The sequence below is a fragment of the Platichthys flesus genome, chromosome 13 (assembly GCF_949316205.1).
Source record: "Platichthys flesus chromosome 13, fPlaFle2.1, whole genome shotgun sequence".
In the NCBI taxonomy this organism is placed as follows: Eukaryota; Metazoa; Chordata; class Actinopteri; order Pleuronectiformes; family Pleuronectidae; genus Platichthys; species Platichthys flesus.
The window spans coordinates 6,111,147-6,134,597 of record NC_084957.1 but is presented as its reverse complement, the minus strand read 5'-3'; the positions used below and the strand labels follow the sequence as shown (position 1 = coordinate 6,134,597).

At 42.6% G+C, this 23,451-nt stretch overlaps 3 protein-coding genes across 3 annotated transcripts; 1 reads left to right on the top strand and 2 right to left on the bottom strand.

The window, feature by feature from the left end:
• The first annotated feature begins 589 nt into the window (after window positions 1-589).
• Window positions 590-4,785, top strand: LOC133966806 (cyclin-dependent kinase 5 activator 1-like). Its single transcript, XM_062401831.1, has one exon. The coding sequence runs from the start codon at window positions 1,959-1,961 to the stop codon at window positions 2,841-2,843; it is 885 nt and encodes a 294-aa protein (XP_062257815.1). The 5' UTR covers window positions 590-1,958; the 3' UTR covers window positions 2,844-4,785.
• Window positions 4,786-13,220: 8,435 nt separating this feature from the next.
• fev (FEV transcription factor, ETS family member) lies at window positions 13,221-15,840 on the bottom strand. The gene is made up of 3 exons (XM_062401944.1): window positions 15,627-15,840; window positions 14,851-14,922; window positions 13,221-13,833 (listed from the first exon to the last, which is right to left on the bottom strand). Exons 1-3 carry the CDS (start codon window positions 15,673-15,675, stop codon window positions 13,292-13,294), a joined length of 663 nt encoding a protein of 220 aa, XP_062257928.1. The 5' UTR covers window positions 15,676-15,840; the 3' UTR covers window positions 13,221-13,291.
• A 3,467-nt stretch (window positions 15,841-19,307) lies between these two features.
• cryba2b (crystallin, beta A2b) lies at window positions 19,308-22,840 on the bottom strand. The gene is made up of 5 exons (XM_062401875.1): window positions 22,705-22,840; window positions 21,644-21,832; window positions 20,524-20,665; window positions 20,117-20,259; window positions 19,308-19,687 (listed from the first exon to the last, which is right to left on the bottom strand). The coding sequence occupies exons 2-5, from the start codon at window positions 21,799-21,801 to the stop codon at window positions 19,540-19,542; spliced, it is 591 nt and encodes a 196-aa protein (XP_062257859.1). The 5' UTR covers window positions 21,802-21,832; window positions 22,705-22,840; the 3' UTR covers window positions 19,308-19,539.
• Window positions 22,841-23,451: the final 611 nt, after the last annotated feature.

The window sequence follows — 23,451 nt, the reverse complement described above, 5'->3', positions numbered from 1 at the left end:
AGGTAGTTGTGTTACCGCCCCAGAGGCTTTAAGCTTTATTTGAACACATTGAGATCATACAGCTGTCACATCCTGTTGCGTTTTGTTTGATTTGTGATGAAAGTGTTTTCTTTTGATCGCAGCGTGCTTGATCAAACGTGGCTGTGATCAAACATGTCTGTGGGAAATGGGGAGCACTCCCAGCACTCCCAGCACTCCCAGTACTTTGCAGGTTTAGAACAGTGTTGTCCATCATGTAGCTGAACTCAGATCTTCTAACTTTAACCGTTTATCCCGACACGGTTGCTTTGACCATTTTAACCGACGCATTAGACTTTGTATTGATGAGTTTGATTGTCATTATTATTCAGCTATAATGTTGAGGATAGCAATTACATTATTTAAATGGGGTTGTTAAGTAAGCATTGATGATGATGAAGACTTGTGAATATGATGACAATGATGGGTGGAGTAACTGTATGGAGGATTATGTAAATTAAGATTTGTTTTTTATCTCTTGCTTCTTACATACTTGTCCTCTTTGTACCCGGATGTATGTGCTTGTTTGTTTTATCAACAGAAGCTTATAAAGTCTACTTTAAACAGCACTTTGTATTTGCTGCAGGATACTTCACAGCTACCCATGCTATCTGTTGTCTGTGCTGAGCTTATAGCTCCACTGCAAATGTCTTATATGGTATTAAAAAGTTCCAATAGTACAGAACAGTGCCTCTTGCACTTTACCCACAATGCCATTCAAATTGCGGTAACTGTAAAGATGTTTTGCACTGTGTGTTTTGTGGTAGTTCAGTGTAAACAATAGAGCAACGGTTGACAGTGTACCTACTGGCTTCAAAACTATATCCAAGCTGATATGAGGTAAAATACGAGTGGAGACAAATACTGTCACACCCAATAATAGTGAGGGTTGTAAAAGGTTATAAAGGCTTCTGAGTGTCTCCCTGTACTCGTCTGTACAAAGGCTACAGCTTCACATCACAAATAAGTCCATGGGCCACTAACTTCAGGTGACGGCCCGTGTTATTTGTATCTGTTTCCATTTCCAGCTGGATGGAGAGATCAGACAGTAGTCACGTAGCTTGGATGAGGGCTTGATCTGCTTTGGGTAATTGGATGAACCGTGTTTCCTGGGACAAGCGGGTGTGGAAATAAACATGGAGTCCCTTGAGATAGGTGATGTGTTGTCTTTAAAACATGACCAAACCTGTCAGGCATTAAACCCATGACAGTGTAGGAAATATATTAAAACCGAGTTTGTCCAGAGTTGGATTTTGATGCTGAAATAAGAAGTAACTGTTAGATTTCTCCACAAATAAGAAATTGACAAGGATAAGTCTTCCAGTGGCCTGTAAAGAATTAACCAAGTAGGAAATAATGAAAACAAACTCACAGACTATAACCTGAACACATTATAATGCTGGTCAGTATATGAGCCCATGTTTCTGATAGTAAAGATGGTCTGGTTTATAGATAGCACTCTCCCAAAGTATCTGCACTAGTAAGAAAAGCGCCTGAGCCTCTCAAGTGCAGGTTACCTGCTAATAGGCTATTTATGGCAGCTTATAGCCCTCAAAACAACACCCCTAGTGATTGGATCATTGATCGGCTTCTTCATTGGCCGACTCGGCTGTCAGTCATTGGGCTGCACCCGCTGGTTCGTTCAAACCAGAGAATTTACTCAGTGCGACTAATCTTGGTTTTGTCTGCAGCCACAGGATCGTGTCGCAGCGTCCCTCCCCCCCGCGGCGCCGACTGAGCATCTGCTGGAATACAACTGTCTACGGGAAAGAAGGACCAGCTCCAGCCTCCTCCGGCGATCACACGGGCTGAGGTAAACGCGTAAATGGAGTTGCCCTCGTCGTCGTGACTCTACTCCACCGCCTCTCATCCTGCAGAAGATCCTGCGCTGCTGCTGCTGCGGCATCCGTCACAACCCCGCGGCTCGCTCCTCTGCAGACATGGGCACCGTCCTCTCCATCTCCCCCGCGTCCAAGAAGGCGTCGATCATGGACTCGGAGGTCGCGGGAGAAAAGGCCGACAAGAGCATCAAGAAGCACTCCATGTTCGTGTCCCTCTCCTGGAGGAAGCTGGTGTCCAACTCGGCCAAGAAGAGCGCCAAGAAGGTGACGCCGAACCCGGTGGCCACGCGCGAAATCCCGCGCAACCAGGTGGCCCAGCTCAACAGCGAGAACATCAGGAAAACGCACGGGAACGAGGAGAGGAAACCCAAAGCGCCCATCCCCGTCCCGGTGCCCACGGTGCCCACGCTCAACAATGAAGCCGTCACCCAGAACGGGAGGCTGTCCTCGGTGCAGAAGCAGCCCAGCAGCCTGTCTCTGGTGTCCCCGCGGCGCATCGTCATCCAGGCGTCCACCGGGGAGCTGCTGCGCTGCCTGGGGGACTTCATGTGCCGCAGGTGCTACAAACTGAAGGAGCTCAACAGCGGGGAGGTGATCCTCTGGTTCCGCAACATCGACCGGACTCTTTTGCTCCAGGGCTGGCAGGACCAGGGCTTCATCACGCCGGCCAACGTGGTGTTCGTGTACCTGCTGTGCGAGGACGCGATCGCGGACAGCGTGGCGAGCCCCGCCGAGCTGCAGGGCACCTTCCAGACCTGCCTCTACCTCGCCTACTCCTACATGGGCAACGAGATCTCCTACCCGCTCAAGCCGTTCATGATCGACGCGAACAAGGACGTGTTCTGGCAGACGTCGCTGCGGATCATCGACAGGATGAGTGCCAAAATGCTGCAGCTCAATGCGGACCCGCACTTTTTCACCGAGGTCTTCCAGGACCTCAAAAACCAGCGAGACACCAGCGGCGAGGCGAACCTGGATCGCTGACGTGGGAACAAAACGACTCTGGTGTTTTTTTTAATTTAATTAAAACAAAACAAAAGAAGATGATGAATGTTTTTTTTGCAAAAACCACGCGAAGGTGGATTTGGATCAAAGGACCAAGGGGCTTCTCGCCTGGGGGGGGCTGAACATCTCATGATCAAGGCTACAGTGTAGGATATCTCATTAATGCATGCCAGTGGTATATTGTCCGCTCTTTTTATTGTCTTGTCCCTTGCGACACGCACAGGGATTGACTTCGCAGGTACAACCCCCCCCCGATTCATTCACGGTTAGCCCACCCGCTGGTTGTCGGTGAGTGGATGTCGCAGTGAGATGGAGGCTCCAGGCAGAATAGATCCGTGAAGGGGCGCTGGAGAGGCGGAGCTGTCCGAGGTGCTGACCTGTGCAGCCACTCCCCCCTCCCCCCCACCACCACCACCTCATCCTCCTGCTCACTTTTCCACAACAGAGCTGAGCGTGGCTTAAGAACAGCTCCCATTCATCCCAGTGCATCTTTAGCACATAAGCCTAAGCCCTGCAGAGGTGATGCAGTGTACATGCGCCGTGCACAGCCCGCAGTGGGAGTTAAAGCTGTTAAACATGCAACAGATAACAGAAGCATGATTCCTTCGGGAGGAAGAAACACTTTGTACATCTGTAGATATTCTCTCTATACTTTAAAGCAAAAAAAAAAAGAAAGCTTGTTTCCATTAGTTAACCTTGAGTGGATGTTATAGACGCTCCATCCTGCAAGAAGAGCACAGTGCTACTTTAACACCGGGCTGATTTCATCTCCTCTCGTGTGACACCAAATTAATTGAGAACGAATATAACTTGTTTTCGCTTACCTATGTGATGCTGTAGTAATGTACATGCAGTGGGCTGCTGGTGTAAGTTGAGCAGTAATGTAAATCCAGTAAAGGGAGTATCTTCCCCCTGTAGAATGTGATAACCTGCACTAAACGGGCCGGTAGATGCCCACGTACAGCGACAGAATCAACACGAGGCCTCCGTTGAGTGTTGCCTGTCGATACCTGTTGGCTGCTGTGATGCATTGCTTTGCAGTAAATTTCAGAGGTCAACTAGAGTGAATGGAATATATCGGGGATTTTTAAAATCCCCTATACGTGCCAACTGTCAAATGTCATGGCCTGAAACTATATGGTTTACATGTACATATCCCAGGTGTTCAATTTGCTGCTTTATTTTGTATTTATTTTCTCTGTTCTGAAGGTGCAACAACAAAAAATATAGCGCTTAATGGTCAACCAGTATTTTTCTCCCTGTTCTGTAAATCTGTGCTGTGAGCCTCGGGTTTGCTGGATTCATCTCCGTGTTCTGGAAGGATGGTTCCCTCTCATGATCTAAATACTGACTGTGAACGTCTCATCCAGAAGCATTCACACACGGGTGTCATTGCAGTTTCTATAAGCTAAAAAAAAATCAAAAGTCATTTCAATCAGACTCTGAAACCAAAATCATGGGGCAAACCTGACAGTTAGTATTCAGTATTACAATCATTCTAATAGTGCTCATTGTGACGTTGTGTTGTGAATTTATTGTTTTGGAAAAAGTGGAATATAAATGCTGCTATTTTGCACAGCTGTGATCAAAACCCCCGATGTGTTTTTATTTTGCACAGCGGTATAACACAATGTCCGTGTACCGATGTTTTCTTTTCGGGTGCTGCAGTGTTTGCCATTTGAAAGTTTTGCCGTTACACTGTCACAGAGTCTTTTCTGTAGGACGCTCATCTGTGACAAAGATCTTTTGTACAGGTCATTTTTTTCCTATACGTCGTATGGACAACAATATCTAGATGTGTGTGTGTTGTCTGTGGTGTTGTGCCACAGTTGCACTCACTCCCTCTACATGTTAAATAAAAGGCCTATACAGTGAATGTTTATGGTGAAACCTGATGAAATAAATCCAAACTTATGTAGAATCTCTGGTCTCTCTTTTGCATTGCTTTTCATCATTCAACACTTTGTCCGGCTGTTTGTGTGCGTGTCCGCTGACACACACGTGCACACACACGCTCGGGCGCCCTGTTTGTGCAGATCTTGCCGTTTGTTGAAGCTGTAATTACCACGACAGACTCTTATCGACTGATACCGCCCACTAATCCTTGATTTTGAAGGGGAGCCCTTGGGACCCGCTTATGCAACAGAAAATAACTCTAATGACAAATACGCTTTTGCCGTGAGGTTGTCATGAGACCTGGAAAAACGCCAGGGACCTCATCGGTTGCCATGAAACTAAAAACTCAGAAGATAGGGTTATAAATACATGGAAAAGTTTACAGAGGCGAATCGTTATATACCACCGGGAGGGCGGGCATATGACTAATCTGTGAAAAACAGCTTCATTACATCCCATAATGTGTTGCAGATGAATTGGCCGTGCTGCACACTGAGGACGCCGACGCCTGCTGACACATTTAAAGGGTATTTTCGGCTTCTCGCCCGTCTGAGCCCTGGGTATTCTGATTGAGGCCATGCACTGAAACGGGAACACCAAACAGTAACAAAGTCATTTGTACAAAGGAACATGCCTGAACCCCTTTGCTGCACTTCTGATACTGATTTACAGAGATGTGGAAGACACATATGAAAAAGCATTAATTAAGAATATAATAAAACCATCCTCAAAATGCATTTACAAAAGAATTGGAGGTGCAGAAGCTGCCCTGGGATCTGCGGATGATGTACTGAATGACAGAATGGAGCCATATTGACAAGGTTCTCCTCCTGGTTTTATGAATAAGCCACATGGGCTGCAGGGTTCCTTCATGTGATTGGTTAGAATCTGCTGCAGTCTCAGAACTGTCTGTGACTCTCTCTCTGTCTCCCTCTCTCTTTCTACCTCTCTCGCTGTACCTCTCTCTCTCCCTCCCTCTGTGTGTGTGTGTGTGAGAGTATGTGTGTTGATCTAACGGGGACATACACTATCTATTTGGAGAGCTAAAATGGAGGGATGTGGAGAGAATTGGCCGGGGGAAAAAAAAGAAATTCAGGACACAAAGGGATCAGGAGGGAAACAGTTTGGAAAGTAGGTGGGCTGGAGACACTGGTGAGAAAGTGGAGCAGGGACGGAGACATAAACAAAATGAGAGGACAGAGGGATGGAGAGGGGACACACGGACAGGTCTTCTTTTATTCAGTTTACTGCAACCAAACACCAGTCTGATGAAAAATCCATCCATCCATCCATAATGTATTTGATCATTCTGACCAAATCTAAAACAAAAGGTGAATCCTCAACCCCATTAAATCATAACGCCGTCCTGCACTAAAACCTTATAGTCTCACATGTTTGCTATGGAAGTTTCCTGGAAGCTGGTGAAAGGAGAACAGCAGCTGATGTCTTATGCAAAAGGTTCTAATGTAGACTTGATGCATCAAGGAGACCAGAAGATGGAACAAAATACCAGCGCTAATAGAGTAACATGAGCAATTGTCACCCCCCAAGTCTGAATATGTCTCCCACAGCATCCCAGTAAATCTCCTTCACCCTGCGTCACCCATTCCAACAGCACATCCATCAATGGCTAGAATTGCCGCCACTCTCTATGTTACATGTAGGTGGTTGCATCCTATTGGATAGTTAAGCCAAAAGCCTGCATTCATAAATTACAGTGTGTCTTATCATTGGTGAAATACACAAAAGAGTTGGAGTTGGTGAATTGAAGTGTCTGTCTGGAGCATCTGAGTTCAGTTATAAAAGTCCCTAAGTGTAGACACCACAATGTCCTCTATCCATCAGCTGACCTTTGGCACTGCTTGGAGAGAGAGAAGGGAGCATCTGTGGAATCTGTGGTGTGCAGAAGTAATATATACATAGGATGTTCAGAAATTCCTCAACAATATAATTAAATACCTATTGTAAAAACAGTGTGTCACGTTACTACTGAATGTCCGGCTTGTTGTCTGCAGCTGAAGTCTCTGTGTCACTTTATCCATTTGTTAAACTCTAATCTTGCATTGCATCACATTATCACCACAACATTGTCTATTCTGACCGGGCATTACAACACAAAGGACACCAAACCCTTCTTGTCATATCTTTTGCTGAGTGTTTTTTTGTTTACAGGTTGTTTCTTTGTGATAGATTCCAGCAGCAGCCTTAGCAGCATTATGTAACAGCCTCCCAGTGCAGTGTTTGCCTTTCGCTTCATTATTAAGATTCAACCCAGGTCTCTTGAATATCTGTCTGCCAGCCAGCCGGCCTTCTGCATTCTTCCCGGCCGTGTCTCTATAGTAACGGGTAGGTGAGTGAATGGGAGCTGGACTCAGTGAGCTGCACGGGGCTGAGAGAGCGTGGGCTGTGGGCGCTGCACAACACATTAACAGAGCTGAAGACACGCACAGCAGTGTGTTTGTGTAAATGTTATCTCACGCTGCAGGTTCCTGAAATACAGGGTATACGATTTAACGACCTGAGGAAAACGGTGAGTGATGTTTGGCTGCAGAAACAGAAAAATTAGAAAACAGAAAATGAGAATATAACACTTTGATTTTCTATTACATAATAAAGTGATTTCATTCAGTCACTTAGTAACGCCACAGTTATATGTTTGTTAATATGTTGGTTGTTAATTTACTGGGCTGCGTTTTCTGTCTTAACAGCCAATCAAAGTGCTGCACACTACGACACATTGACATTGACAGCACAGCCACTATGATTGACAGTTGCGATATTGTAACTTCACTCCACATCACTCCATCACATTTAACAGACAGCTTTAGTTCTTTGCTACCTTTCTAAATGACATATTATATGAAAAATACATTAAGTTTATGAAATATACGACAATATGTTTTGTCTTATGGTCCCTCACAGAGCCATCTCATACAAAGGTCCTACAAATACAGATTTGGTTTGGCTTAATGTAGCTGAATATTGGCTATACAATTTTACTTTGATTGATATATTGAATGAAAATGTTAAACAAATCTCGCAATGTTGAAAGAAAGTGAGAAGAAATTCCTGGATATGCCTGGCACATGCCAAGAACCAGTCCTTGGTATTTGTCCAATTAGCTCATAATATATGTACTTTCCCTGCAGTGGGATTTTGATAACAGAACTTTTACTTGTAATGGACTTTTTTAAACATTCATCTATTGGTACTTCTACTCATGTAAACAATCTGAAGCTCTGTTGACAAGGGATTCTCTCTGACCTTTCATTTGTCAACGTCATCCGGGTCGTTAAAGGACCAAATGTGGAACGACTGAGGGAACGCTGTGTGGGGATTATGTCTATTTTGCTGTCCTCTTGCTATATAACCACGTTGCTAATCTCTTTAACTAGATTACCTCTGTGTTGAGTTGTAAGTGAGAGGTCGTACGTCACCACTTAGCAGGATGAAAATCAGGCACCGCCGAGAAACTCAAACACTCCTTATTGTTCTCTCACTCCATATTTGTCATTGACCACACACAGTTCTTTGTCATTTTCTCGTCTTTATTTGTCAGGATGATTCATTTCACGCTGCATGAATCTGCATGATTATTTATCCATTCAGTTTTATATAACAGATAAAGTCCGACCTTGGATTTTGAAGAAAAGAGGTGCCCCGAGCCAAGACTATTATCTAAATTGTCAAATTTATATTTCAGGCAAAGCTTTAATGAATTTTCTTTTTTTCACTCAAGCTTTGATATTTGTCACAACTGGGAAACTCGCTAAATTCTACTTTAAAATGCAAATATTTGTTGTAGTCATAGAAGAGAGGCTATAAAGGCAGATAAATATCATGGTCAAACTCTGCGGATGATTTTTTTATCACGGTTACAGAATCATTTTGTGTGATTTTATCTGACAGAATGTAGATCTCTACCCAGACATGTGGGTGTGTAGGATAAAAGGTTCAAAACTGCTCTTCCCCTCTCTGAGTCTCTCTCTCCTTCATCCACACCTCTTTCTCTCCACCTGTCATTCTCAAGTCTATTTCAGCACTGTGTAGGTGTTAGCACTCTAATTTAGCTTAGGCCTCATTACCACTCTCCCCTGGTGGAGGAATGACTCACTTCGCACAAATCCCACTGACTGCCTCACACCCTGCTCCCTTATAATAAGAACCAACGCACTGTTGGGCCGGTGGGAACATTTCTTTCACAGGTGTGTGATTCATAGACACCTGTTGGAATATAATGAAACTTGAGGAAACACGATAAAAGATGGATTTTTTTTAAAAAGATGTTTGGAATGACTATAACACCGAACAGATTAATATGTTTTTCTCTTTAGGGGTGAATTCAAGTGGTAGATTAATCTGGTAGATTAATACTTGTGACTTCATCCAAAATCTGTTTTACACATTAGATCAACATATTTTTACAATTCCTTCAATTCAATTCAAGAAACTTTATGTCACTTTTAACCCAAACACATGACAAAGTGTTTATCCAAAGCAGTGCAATTTCAATTGTATCTTAAAAGCAGACAATTCAATCAATGAATAGTAAGGTCATAAAACAAGAAACAAGCAATTTACAATAAGGAGACCTATGAGCAAAACAAATGGCCAAGTTAAGTAAAAAAAAACTGTACAAGTGTCTAGAGCATTTAAAGGTAGATTTCATTAAAGTGACCATTCAGATTAGAAAGTAAATATATATTTTCTTTAAAGTGACTGATTATATATATATACAGTTGGTGATATGAAACAAGTCTAGGATGTGGAAACTATGATAATTTTCTTTGATAATCTAGGACACAAATTAATTCAATGCAAGTGGAACAGCAAAAAATGGCGTGATCCTGGTGTTGTGACTCTGAACTTTTAAGCATGACAGACTACTGTGGTTCTATATCATGGACTCTTTGGTTTATTGGCTTTATATGTTTCCTTGTGTTTATGTCTGTGTTCAGTTATTTCCCCCTGAGTTTCCTGCTTCCTGTTTTATTTTGAAATGATGTTCCTTGTGACTCTCTATCTTAACTTCCTGTCTCTGTCCTGTTTCCGGCCCCTGTAATTGGCTGTGCATCCTCGTGTGTTTCACCTGTGTTCAATAAGCCCCGCCTCCATTGTGTATATGTCACTTCCTCTATCACTTGTTATTGTCTTATGCTGTCATGTTCCCAGTCTTTCTGATGGTTTTTCTGTTTAGTCTTTTCTGGTTTCCAGTGTGTTTCTGTTAACCTAGATTGTTGGACTTTCTTTGCTTTTGTGTCTTGTTCTTTTGTAGTTTTATCTTTGCATTATTTCTGTGTCCCACTTTTCCCCTCTTCCAGATAAAAACACATTTTAAACAACTCAATGCATATTGTGTTGCTTGAACACATCACAAACATAATTTGATAAAAAATTAGGAGCATTGTCTCATTTACGACAGATTTACTTTACATAAATCTTGTCAGGAGGCTCTTATTGACTTTTGCCCCGCCTCTTTCTGTGACATCAGCCCCATGAAGTCATGTTGACTAGATTTTGTACAGGAGATACACAACATTAACCTGAATTCACGCTACACTGATTCTTTCTCCACGTTGTCTGACAGAATCTTCTGTTTTCTCTCCTCATTTTCAAGTTCTCTGAGGTTTGAGGAAATTCATGATTTCTTTTCGTTTTAAATTCAATAGAGTTTGATTTCCCACCAGCATCGCTCATAGCCTATAAGTGCAACAATAAGCTAAGATATCAGAGCTTCCCACCGTCACCTGAATGCATCCTTTTGAAGACAAGTCGTATAATGATTATATTAGGTGGACAAATAGTGAATAGATGTTATTGATACGTTCAATTTGATTTTTGCATCCTGACACAAAGTGAATCACCGGCAGCCGACTGGTAACAAAACAAATTGAAAAATGTTCTATGGAAAAGTCTAAATGTGAATATATTCATACAAGGAGAATAAACTAGAATGCTTAGAACTCCCATGTTGAAGACTTTTAGAATATAAAACAGAATGCCTTTATATTACTAAGAAACAAGAGCACAAAGACGGTCTCTGCTTTTCCTCCTGCTTCTTTCTCCTGCTCGTGTTTTGTCCTCGCTCCTCCTCTATGTCCTGCATTCACACTGTTAATCCTGTGGCTCGCAGGGAAAACACCCACCTAGTCTGTTACGCAAGAAGAAGAAGAAGAGCGGATGAGGGATGCTGAGCAGCCACAACAGTCCCAGCAGATTAGTGGCAGAGAGAAGCAGTGGCACTTACAATGTTTCAGAAGTGACTCAATCGATCCCTGCAGGGATTCCGGGAAGATGCAGTGTGTGAAGATGCAGTGTGTGCAAGGTGTGATCAACACATCAAGAGACTCAGAACAGGATCTGTGTGTGGTTCAATACCATCATTGTGAGGACATTTTGCCTGATCCTCACAAATTCAAAGTCCTTTTTGAGGGTTAAGACTATGTTTTAGGTTTAAGGTTAGAATTAGGTTTAGGTTATGGTTAGGAGTGTCCTCACAACTATAGAGAGACAAGTGTGTGTGTTTGTGTGTGTGTGTGTGTGTGTGTGTTTGTGTGTGTGTGTGTGTGTGTGTGTGTGAGAGAGAGAGAGATTCAGTTGTCAATAGCAACCCCATTTCTTTCATTTTAATATGCAGGACACACACAAACACTACTGTTTTGAATAAGTGTTACACTCTCTCACACACTCACACACACATACACACACACAGAGACACAGTTTAAATCTCTCTCGTACTGTCACAGAAAGAGGTTTTGGGTTAATCTGCTCTCTGCAGACGCCTCTGTGTTCCAGAATAGACCAACATTGTTGTCACCGAGTTATGTAAACGATGCACTGTTGTTGGGAGAGGTGTGGCGCCCCCGTGTGGATAACAATACTCAGTGTCACACTGTGGCACAGCTTTGTGCCACAGGAAAACAAAAACACACGTATGATAAAGAGTATTGACAAAAAAAAAATAAAGGAAATCTGATGATTTTATATTTTACTTTTCAGATTAAATACTCCAGTCCTGAACAAAACTGATGATTTGACTATTGGATAAAATCATCCAGCTCTAACTGGAGCGAATTCAATCCAGGACTGAGCTAGAGACTGAGCATGGTCTGTCGTCTCTGTTGTTCTTCCAGTTATATCAGGTTATAATATAAAAAAAAATATAATGTAAATATAATGAATTAACGATGCTGCTGTAACGTTCTCACAGTTGAGTCAACTGTCCGTTTAACAGAGACTGTCGGGACTCACTAGTTAATAAGAATCTGGATATCAGGAAAATCCCATCCCATTTGACACCTTTGTATATACACTATTCATAGGCACTATATATACAATGTTTGCATTGCTTTATCATACAATCAAATTAAAGCTACACATCTGGAGGGGGTTGTTGTGCCACGTTGAAACCATCTGCAGTGTTTTCTGTTGGGTTCTGGTGACAAAGCAAAGTGTTCACTGAGGCACGCTCCAGAGACACAAAGAGGCTTGATCATAACAATCTATCTTTAATCACATCATTTGGTACAGTTGCTCTATAGCTACAGGAGGAGCTCATGACAATGGATGCACTGTAATTCACTTCAAAATCACTAGAAAGCAGCGACAGCCTGAGCCTGTCTGCACCCGACAGTATGTTCAGAGGATTCACAGTTTCTCTCACTAGTCACTCAGGTCACACACATTACGACTCTACACCTGTGAAGGCCTTGTATTTTTATTGCAAGTGAGTGAAGTTTGATCTGTGATCTAATGTCTGTATTAAAGAAACAATATATTGTGAAGTCGAGTGGTTAAGATGATTTAGTGGCTGGTGGAGGTGAGATTTAATAAAAGTGAAAGTTATTAAATCCAGAAAGCGTTTGGTTATTTCATGAAACCACAAGATGGCGCCAGTGGTCCACATATAGCTGATAGTTTGTCTCACATAATCATCTGTAGGGAAAAACAGACCTGGACCTCGAAGAAAGGAAGAGCCGTAGAAAAGGAACCGAAAAGAAGAAGAACTAATACAAGTTGAACTACCTTCTTAAATAATGCTCTGTCATTTGTTCATTTGGAAAAACTGCTCTTCAACACGAAAACATTTATTTATCCACGATTAACTTTCACAGATTGTGGGGGAAATTGGTAAATCCAACACGTGGGCTGTTTATGGATTTAAAAAAATCCAATTAATTCATGTGGTTATTAAATTAAGGCGCGTAAATTAGGCGCCTCCTGAATGGATTTACTGGTTGGTCGGGGAGAATTTGTGTTGGCCCAGTTTGGATTTTATAGATTAAAATGTATAATTGTATAATTTTCATGATACACACAAATGCATCGTCTATTGGCCCAAATCAAACCTTTAAGAACAGCCCACGCGTGTCCCTTTTTTAAAAACCAAATATATTTTCGCCCACATCATATTTCCACCTGCAGTCTTCCTGCCCCCCCCCCCCCCCCCCCCCCCCCCCCCTCTCGTTGGCTGCTGCGCGTCACACCTGCCGTCGGTATCCTTCCAGTGAGTCCAGAAGGCGCAGTAAACGTCAGTTGTAGTGGTTGTTGATGTTACTCAGGCTGTTGATGTTGTTGACGCAGCTGATGTGGGACGGGGACACGGTGCCGAAGGGCCCCGGGGCCTGCAGGTTGTGGCTGTGGTACAGGGCCGTGGTCGGGGAGCCGGGCCAGTAGGAGAAGCCCGACGGCCCCACGCCGGGAGCCATGAGGTTCAGTTTGGAGATCCCGGGGAAGGGGATCGGGGAGAAGTTGCCCTGGAACTTGTAGATGGCCTGCTCCGTGGTGGAGGGCTGGCACACCTGCGCCAGGCCGTGGAAGTCGAACTTGTACGCGTACCGCTTGCCGTGCACCTTGGTCATGATGTTCTTGTCGTAGTAGTAGCGCAGCGCACGGCTCAGCTTGTCGTAGTTCATATTGGGTTTGCTCTTGCGCTCGCCCCAGCGCCGCGCCACCTCGTCCGGGTCGATGAGCTTGAACTCGCCGTTGGTTCCCTCCCAGGCGATGCACGACATGTTGCTGCTGTCGGAGAGCAGCTCCAGCAGGAACTGCCACAGCTGGATCTGCCCGCTGCCTGGACGAGAAATACCATATACACGTATCATATAACAATATATTAAATACAAATATATATCCTGAAACCATGAGATAATCATTGATTTAGCACCAGTAGTATCCGTACAAAGCAGTGAAGGATTTATATCACTTTGTATCACTTTGTTATCATTAGTCAATTATTAACCTGGTGATATACAGTCAGTTTTTTTCTCTAAACAAATAGATTTATCGAATATGTGCTGCAGACATTTTAAGATTTTTGATAAATCATTTGTGACATAAAATATTTGAATGCGTCTAAATCTAATGAATGTTCTTGTTGTTCTCGGATAAATATCAATATTTTGATATTATTCAAAATGATTTATTCACAATACCAATTTGAAATAGAAGGTAAGGTGAACAGCCGTTTACATTTTGTCAAATATTTGTCCCACTCATTTATTATTTTTGATTTAAAAACATTATTAACTGCTTTATTTAGGCTTTGCCGAGGCTAATGCCCGTTTAATATCTTCATCTCTGTTCGCACCCCATCACGTTGTCTGGTTAATAAATCTGTGACACTGCGGTCATTTTATATGTATTTAATCTTAACGCACAAAATCTGTTTTACTAATATAAATATCCTTTTATCTGATCTGTGTCTATTTGACCAATGTATAAGCAAATAATACGGCGGCTCCAAACTCGGACCACTCATTCAGAAAGTGTGTGATTTTTTTATGGAGCTGTTACAGAAACAGAATAAAATAAAATTAACCTTAATGGCTAATTACGATTCTGATATTTTCTGTATTATAAACAGAGTTAATTATATTGATTCCTCGGATCTTTAGGGCCTAAGTGAGTTTTGTTGATATGACCAAATGGTTAAAATATGACTGCTGTTCGATTATTAATTTATTAGCTATTATTTGTGTTATTTATCATCTGCAGAGACAATGCCAGATATCTGTAAGGTTCTAAATTAAATTCAACATGAAACATAACAGTGATCCCCTCTGTGATATGCCATGATCCATTCTCTTACCTTTTTGTACTCCTGTGTTTATAGGACCCCATGATGTCCCTTTGCTTTCTTTCAACAGAGTTTCTGTTGGATCTGAAATCAAACCACACAAATCATCACCATCAGCACCCTCCTCATCATCAGGTGCCTAATCCTTCATCTCTATAATATATCACATAGAAGACGAAGACGCGTTCAGGAACAGGCCTGCTTTGCTGGGGAAAGAAAATAAATCCACTGTGTCCAGATTTATTTCTAAGAATGTAATTTATTCTAATGAGCAAAATAACTCAAATAAACTTCAAATAAAAATACTCTTTAAATCTGTTTTCAAAGATATAATATTGATGATAATAATAACAAAAGCTTTCAGTCGCTGTAATAGAATAGTATGGGGTGGCCGTATAATGAACCAGCCCAGTGAAACATGACCCCCCCCCCAAAAAAAATTAAAAATTAAAAATTAAAAGTTAAACATCACAAAATCCCGCTTAAAGTTCAGATAAGAAAAAGTCCTAATAGTGTCCGGGCTGCGGTGAGGGACTGACGCGTGAAGCGTGTCGTCTCTGCGGGGTCTTCTGCGGTGGAGCCAGGAAACGCGTCCAGGAAAAAGGATTTCCGATTTCCGACAAAAGAGCAGACGGGCTTTCAGATTGAAGCCGAACAATGCGGCGCCGCTGCCGCAGGGAGACGGAGCCGCGCCGCCCGCAGGACCCGCAGGACCCGCAAGAAAGAGTTTAAAAACACCCCCCACCGCAACATGTTTCTATTCGTCTTTAAGGGACTAAATGACCAACCTGAGAGATACATGCTGAACATGAGGTTTCCTCCGCAGTCCTGTCTCATTGTGTTCACTTGTTCAGAAAGGGTTGGATTTCATTTCGTCGGCGGCAGAGGAAACGATTTTTATTAAACTTTATCTCATAACTGTGATCTGGAATAAACGCGGGTGGACAGATTGAAGTTTCCAGGCAACTGTCACTGGCCCCCATCTCTGAGACAATATTCAGACAGCAATTTCCCCTGGCGCATTGCTTTAATTAAAAGAGCAATTTACCTCTGTCAGCCCGCCTGGTGCCCACAATAAAAAAAAGAGGGCCGATAGAAATTCGGCCCTTATCAATCCGCCATCACAGTTTAATAAAGTTTCCACGTTAAGATCTGAGTCTCTATGGTGAATTGAAGTGTTTGACATGGAAACCAGTTCAGATCCTCCTCACTTTTCCGCTTCTTTACCTCCTGGCAAACAACAAAGACCTATTTCATGTTGGAAAAAGAACATTTACCTGGAGACACACGCTCCACTGCACATGAGACAACAAGAACCTTTCACCCCCCCACCCTCCACCCTCCACCCCTGGACCTTCTGTTTGTGGGTTTAAGGTTATATAGCCTGTATCTGAAGGCTAATGAGGTTGTAACTTTAAAACCATGGTCCCTGATGCTCACTGATCTTATCATGTCCACTCAAATTTGTCTTCTTCTGCTGTTTTTTTTTTTTTTGGAAGCAATGGGCTGTGCAAACACTGTGGGGCTGTGGTCCTGTAAGTCTGGTTTAGACTGTAGATCACACAGTGTTTATAGAATCTAGTGTATTCTGATATTTTAAATGTGACAGATGAAATTTTGCGTCACAATTCAACTTTTTCAAACGTTTTATTGACACAGGTGTATATACCGTGGACATTACACAGACATTACATTGATTACATTTCATTCAAATGTCTTTTATTAATAAATATCACACATATGAGTTCAACCCATGCAGATCTGAAGCAGCATACAGGCCTAGACTGTGACAGTCTAGGGACTTTTATTTTGAAAACTGCTCTTATAGGTCAAAGCATTGCTCTAACACTATTGATTAAAGTATCAAACAAAAATTCAAAATATGACATTAACCAACAGAAATGCATCAATTTAACCCATAAATGAAAATCATGTATTGAAGCTTTCTGTGTTGACTCAACTGGAAGAGAATGGTCCTCTAATCATTTATCATCTGAATGTCACCTGACTGAGCTCAAATATGAGCAAATACACACATACAGACACACACACAGTAGAACAAAACACACTAGACCATAGGTGGGTCAGAATAAGATTGTATCAGGCTACATATAATGTAAGTATAACATTGGGGTTTTCCTTTCAGTCCTAAAAAAGCTTACTTTGGAGGGTAAATGTAGATTAAACAATATATTTCCCATGTTCCTTCTTCCTGAACTAAAACAAACAAATGGATTTTCCATTTGTCACGTGGCGGCGCCTCCTCGGGGGCTTGTAGGTGTGTCTGTGGCGTCCCAGACTTGCTTTAGCTGCCTGTGTCCGTGTAGAAAGTCGCAGGCAACTTAAAACAAGCCTCGAAAACTAGACTGTATATCCCAGCACGGAGTGGTAGATAAATACAAATACATATTTATCTGAAGTGATCAGCAGGAGGCCGGATATTTACAGGAAGAAAAAATAAAAGCACAACAACACATGTCTGGGCGATAGTTTGACCTTATTGGCATTAAGTCAGCATTAAAGGTCATTTCTACCAATCAAAAGCTGATTAGTATCCATTTAAAACATGATTTATAAGTGTTTGATCCAGTTGCTTTACCTGGTATCAAAGTAGTTAGTAAATTAAAGCAGGAATAGATCAATAATCAGTAGAGTAATAACTTACTAAAAAGAGCTGTCATCAAGATTTGGTTCCAAAATTCCTGTGTAGTCTCAAACCTACCTTGTACCTGTGCAGCCAAGGAGCCCCAGCCTGCAACTGCACCAGTCAAGTGTCACTCCTCAACCAGACCCCAGTGCAGCCTCTTTAATCAGGCTCCACAGGAATGTATATTTGAGAAAGGTGTGTGTGTGTGTGCATGGTTACACATTTATTAAAAGATCCTGGTCTTTTGGGTGTGGGACTGTGGGACGGTGCAGGCTCGTGGGTGTGTAACACGGAATCCCAGGTCCTGGACCGACAGGAGGAGTGTGTGCGCAGGTAAACACACTCCAGGATCCCGGCGCACGACTGCAAGATAAACATCAGGGTTCCACATTAGAATAAACCAACAAATGCTAAGCAACTAGAACTCATATGAGGAGCTTTTGTCATGTGCCAGGCTGCGGTGCCGAATCAAATCCTCAAAATAAATGGACCACATGTTCATTTGTAAATCACTATAAGTGCTATAAATGTTTGTTGTAGTTTGCATCTGAGAAGTTCTCCCCAGACTAACCTGCTTCTCCTCATCTCAGCTGCATCTCCACCTCTGTGACCCGGGGTTAGGATTCACATGGCTTAGACTAGTCAATGTGCTGCATCACTATATTAAAGTCATTAACTCTGACAATGAGTCACTGTACAATCAAGACCAAATGTGACTTGAATTATCGGAGAAATAAATCCTGGCATCTTGAAGATGTTTTTCACAGGCCGGTTTATGAAGTATCACCGTAGAGCAGTTTAAAGAATAAGCTTGGTGGTTGTGTTGCACATCTTTTAAGGAAACTTTATAGTGATATGTTAAATACTTTATGAGTGTATTTAAGGTAATGTCTTTCATCATAGTGAGCTGTCAGACAGGCCCCTTGTTCAAACAGGAGCTAGCACAGTGCATACATCCCTAACTTTCATTAAGGATCGTGCTTTGTCTTTCTTCTGGCCCATTGGGATCAAACTCAGGGACTTTGCTCTGCTCTGAATGTTTCTACGTTTTGTTACCACACTGAGTGACACGACATTGAAGGCATTCTAATTTCTAAGATGCTCATGGAATAATTAAAAACAGTTTAAATAAAGGCGGCTGCATGTGACACCATGAAGCAGCTGGAGGACCTTTATCAGGCCTCTGGGGTGTTTCCACAGTAAAATTACACAGTAAAACTACAAGCTCTTGAAAAGTCTTTCCGCTCTTACATCAATAATGTAAGAGCAAGAGAAGTTGAATTTAACACAAAATTTGTATGTATATATTCATTTCTTCAGAAAAAAAAACAACCTCAATGTCACAATGTTACATTTAACTACCAGCCACCAAAGGTCACATGGTTTGCACAAAGTCCTACATTCTGTATTCACCAACTTGTTGGCAGATTGTGCCCAAAACAGTCGAAGAAGAAACAGTGGAAACAAATGTGATGTTGTGCTCTTGTTTATTGGAAATAAGAATACAGTCTCACAAGAACAATATTGCACATCCTAAAGCCTAACAGAGTCCACTCATTTCCATGAAGGTTCACGATAGGCCCTGAATATTTCTTTCAAATAAATACAAAGCATAAACCTATGTCTGATAACCGCCTGGTTCTTTGGGCTGAAAGAGATGTGGCCACAGAGTTTTCTGTGGTTGTGAGCCTATCAACTTACCGTCATTAACCGAGGAACAAACTGATAAGTTCAAAGCCAATCAGTGCAGTTTGTCTGAGCCCTATTCAGGTGGGTTGATAAAGATCATTGTGGGAATAAAAAAATAAATACGGACAGTCTCTAGTTTTTCAGAAAAGCCTTTATTTCCTATTTCAAAAACATGCTTTAGCTTGGTGGTAGAAGAACTTCGATATCCATACATGCAGAGCCACAGACTGAGGGAGAGTTAGTCCATCTACACGTCTGTGTCAGTGGTCCGTCTGTCCGGGGGCTCAGGTAGAGGAAAGGGTTCGGGGAGAGTTTTTCAATTTCTTTTAATTCAGGCGGGGGGGTCAGGCAGGCAGAGGGAAGGCTTAGTGCTGGATCCTGCGAATGGACTGCACCTGGTTGGTGTGGGCCTGGGTGCTGAACTCGTTGTAGTTTCTGTACTCGCCTTGGTGTCTGTCTCTCTCCAGGATGTACTGGTAGCCACGGTAACCGGGGAACTGGTAGGCCACCCAGCTGCAGGGAAAGAGAGAGAGAGAGAGGCGCACAAAGAGATGGGGCGAGCGATAAGGTCAGTGTGGGATTCAAACAGTCATTTATCCAATTCCATCCGTTCATCCATCTTTTGTCTACAAAACAGCTGTTTAATGAATGATTTTAATGGATTCAGTCAAATTACAAGAGTGTTTACAGGAGGAGATCAGTGAGCTGGAGCTGGTTTAGCCCGTCCAATCACACTTGAAACATTTATCATTTTTGTTTATCTGTATTTTTAATGTTCTCTCCATATTACTCCCAGTCAAGATAGATAGACCTGTGTCAACATGCTGTATTTTACCAGCTCCAACCATTAGAATACAGAAGAATATTTGAAATAAGAGTGGAGATGAAATATATACGGTTACAAAATGGACCCCCAAACGAAGATGAGGACGCATGACTTACGCTCCCGAGTTGACTTTGATGGAGGGCACCTCCTTGCTGCACCAGCCCATGGCCTGTAGGGAGGGGTAGTCGTCGCACATCTCGAACTTGCGGCCCTGGAAGTCCTCACACTCGTACAGGGTCACCTTGCTGTCGCTGTGGTTCTGCAGGAGGAAGAGGACAGAGCACAGTTGTGATGGTGCAGCCACTGTCTGATGAATAGATGTAATTGGATGTTGGGTGAGATGTTGAATGTGTGGTAGATCATGCTGGTTCATTCATTGCCAATAAGGTAAATCTGGCGTAAATTAAGGCCAGAAAAGGTTTGGTTCATGTAGTGCAGCTGGTTTTAACAGGGTTTGGCTGCTGGGTCATGTGGTGGAGGGAGTGGCAGGGAAGTATGGAAGTGTGGAAGAACAGGAACTTACAGCGCACTTGATGGGTCTGAAGGAAAGCATGTGCTCGGTTCTGTAGCTGCTGTTTCCACTCCAGGCCTCGTAGCGAGGGTAGTCTCCCTTCTCCAGGATAAACTGCTGTCCCTGGAACTCGGGGTACTCATAACCCACCCAGCTGGAGGAGAGAGATGAGGAGAGAGGACGTAATGCCAGGGATATTAAACATTGAAACAAGTAAATCCACCCCTAAAACACCCAGGATCTTACGTTGTACCATTAAAAACCAGGTAATTTAAGTGCAGCACATTGAAACTGTCAGTATTGTTAAACAATAGAGTCCAACGCCCATGAGGGAAAACAACACGCAGCCTCTGTTGTCCCTGGGAGCACAAAGCAAACATTAGATAGTGCTGCTCCTGCCTCCTCCTCCTCCTCCTCCTCCTCTACTACTGCTGCTGCTGCTGCTGCTGCTGCTGCACCCAGGCCTTCTTATCTGATTGTCAGTCAGTCAGACTCTGTGGCTCAGAGCCAGCAGCTGCACGCAGCCAACTCATATCACAACAGGGGTCACACTCGGGTGCATGCACATACACATGCAAAACCATAGATGCCCCAACTAGCGATGTAATAACACTGTTGGCTGTAATTTATGGCTTTTTTCTTTATTTGGCTTTGTCTACTCTATGAATTTTTTATCAGACTTTTTCAACCACAGAAAATGAGAATTAGGAGATAATAAACAATGTGATTTAATTACATGTTGTTGTATGTTTCTTGGTTAACTACAGATTTTAAGGAGGTATATTTTGTATATATGAACAGGACTTCAGACCAATTTCTCACTATTTTTATGAAGGTGAGAAATGTTGCTTAGGGTAAAAATGCTAAATCTCTACAGGGCATACTCGAAAATCCAAGAATTAATCGTTCTATGTCACATTTCAAATCTGGCCTCATCCTAAACTTAGATACCGTTAACACAACGCACACACTAGATAATTTGCGCATAATGACCATCACACCATTAGACCAAAAAATAAGTGATCTAGAGATGAGAGTAAAGAGATTTTCACAACGCAAGCATTTTAAGTAAAGAGGGGATAAATACAGGAGAGGCAGGAGATCCAGAGGAGCAAGAACTACGTCGACTTACGGTCCGTTCTCAACCTTGATGGAGCGGATCTTGATGAAGCCCCTCTCCATGATGTTCTGGCACTCCAGCATGAACTCGCAGCGCTTGCCCTGGAAGTTCTCCTCCTCCCAGACTGTGATCTTGAACTGGCCCATCTGCTCCATCTGTGTAGTGTTCATGGCTGCTTCTTCTCCCTTTGTGGGTTACTATCTGATGAAGAAGAAGGTAGAGGGTTTTAAAAGAAACAATAAAGAGGTGAGATCCAATTAAATAAAACCAAAAGACCTGTCCTGAGTAGTTGTAGCATCAACAACTTTGAGGAAAGTGTATTAAAAAACACATTCTGATAGAAAATCCTCCAGCTTGTCCTCATCCTGATGAGACAGATACAGGAAACAAGACTTCTGATCCAATAAGCTTATTCCAGTGTCTATAAATATCTTCAATTTTTGTATTTTAGCATCAAGAAAAAGGATAAATACGATCAAAAACATAAAATTCACCACCCTACTGTATGTCTGTTAACAGAAGGCCTATGTTATTGTTTCTTTACTCTAGACAGACATTTCAGTTAAGGCCTCTTGCTCCAAGGTGTCACTGTAGAAGTGAAAAATTCCACACATTCATCATTTTTTCCATTTCTCCACCGCACGGGGTTTCTCTCTGTTTCAGTCGAGCAGATTCTGTCAAGCACAACCTTGCTTGTAAATTACATCTCGTAACAGAAAACAAATCTCACAACAGCAAACCGCCACAGCTAGAAAAGCACGAAAAGCACAAATCGGAAGTGTCTAATTTTCGAAATGTTCCATTTCTAAAAAGAGTTTCAAACCATCCTCGGTCAAGCCTTTTTAGATGTTTAAATTAAAAACCAATTTGCACGATGTTTATAGGCCAGACCCAAGCGCACCAATGAGGCATCGTATCAAAAATAGCAGCTATAAGCCATGTTTTTCAAGCCTCATTTAAAGGTCGTCCACAGAAGTCTACATATTAAATACACAATGTGCAGCAGCCTCTCTGTGGCTGTGGGGCTCCACCCACAGAGCTGTGCCCCTGAGGCAGTGTGTTGATATACTTACAGACAGTACTGAGGTGGGACAGAGCCGGTATAATCAATGTCGGGGGAGAGACCCTCACCCTCGTTTTTATAGGGCCGGGCCCCCTGGTCCCACGCCACTCCATTTGCCCGTCAGCCTTGCACACTCAGCAGCTGACCGGCCCAGCTGAATGGGCAGCATTAGCCTGGCGCTTTGTGGAGGCTCCAGAGCACCATTGTCCTCAGAGCCCCAAACTGACTTAGTCATCATTATGGCAGCCGTGCTCAGTGGCAACCTGACCCAGGACTATACAATAGCAACGCACTGACACAACAGTTTGATTGGTGTGGCAGGATAATAGACACATTCTGGGAGCTGATCCCCTCGCTCGCTCTCTCTCTCTGGGCTGTTGGTAAACTGGATCCTGACGTGGAGGTGGGAGAAGGCCCAAAACCATTTGGTGATATTAAGGGGCATCCTTTTCATTTCTTTTTTTCTCAGTGGTTGATCTTGAAGGAGTCATTAGGATAAAGTGCTGTAGTAGAATCTTCAGTGGTTGTACTAGCTCGTGACTAACTGGGAAACTTTTACAAAGATTTATGTCCCTACACCTCTGGCTACTCTACAGAAATATGGAGCATCAGCATCCAAATGGGAGCAAAGACCTTGGTTTGCTCCTTAGCTTTAGTAACTCATTCTTCCTACAACATCAGTACTCTAGTATATTGGAAACATTAAGATGTATTTATATGTGGAAGGATCTAGCAGGATAATAATCAGTTTTGAATG

Bases quoted from the DNA above. Each gene is read 5' to 3' on its own strand.
- LOC133966806 (XM_062401831.1), top strand. From the start codon at position 1,959: ATGGGCACCGTCCTCTCCATCTCCCCCGCGTCCAAGAAGGCGTCGATC.
- fev (XM_062401944.1), bottom strand. From the start codon at position 15,675: ATGAGACAGGACTGCGGAGGAAACCTCATGTTCAGCATGTATCTCTCA. The intron at 14,923-15,626 runs GTTGGTCATTTA...GTTTGATTTCAG, and splicing joins GTTCAGCATGTATCTCTCAG to ATCCAACAGAAACTCTGTTG. The intron at 13,834-14,850 runs GTAAGAGAATGG...TTTCTCGTCCAG, and splicing joins AAACACAGGAGTACAAAAAG to GCAGCGGGCAGATCCAGCTG.
- cryba2b (XM_062401875.1), bottom strand. From the start codon at position 21,801: ATGAACACTACACAGATGGAGCAGATGGGCCAGTTCAAGATCACAGTC. The intron at 20,666-21,643 runs GTAAGTCGACGT...TCTCTCCTCCAG, and splicing joins ATCAAGGTTGAGAACGGACC to CTGGGTGGGTTATGAGTACC. The intron at 19,688-20,116 runs GTAAGTCATGCG...CTTTCCCTGCAG, and splicing joins ATCAAAGTCAACTCGGGAGC to CTGGGTGGCCTACCAGTTCC.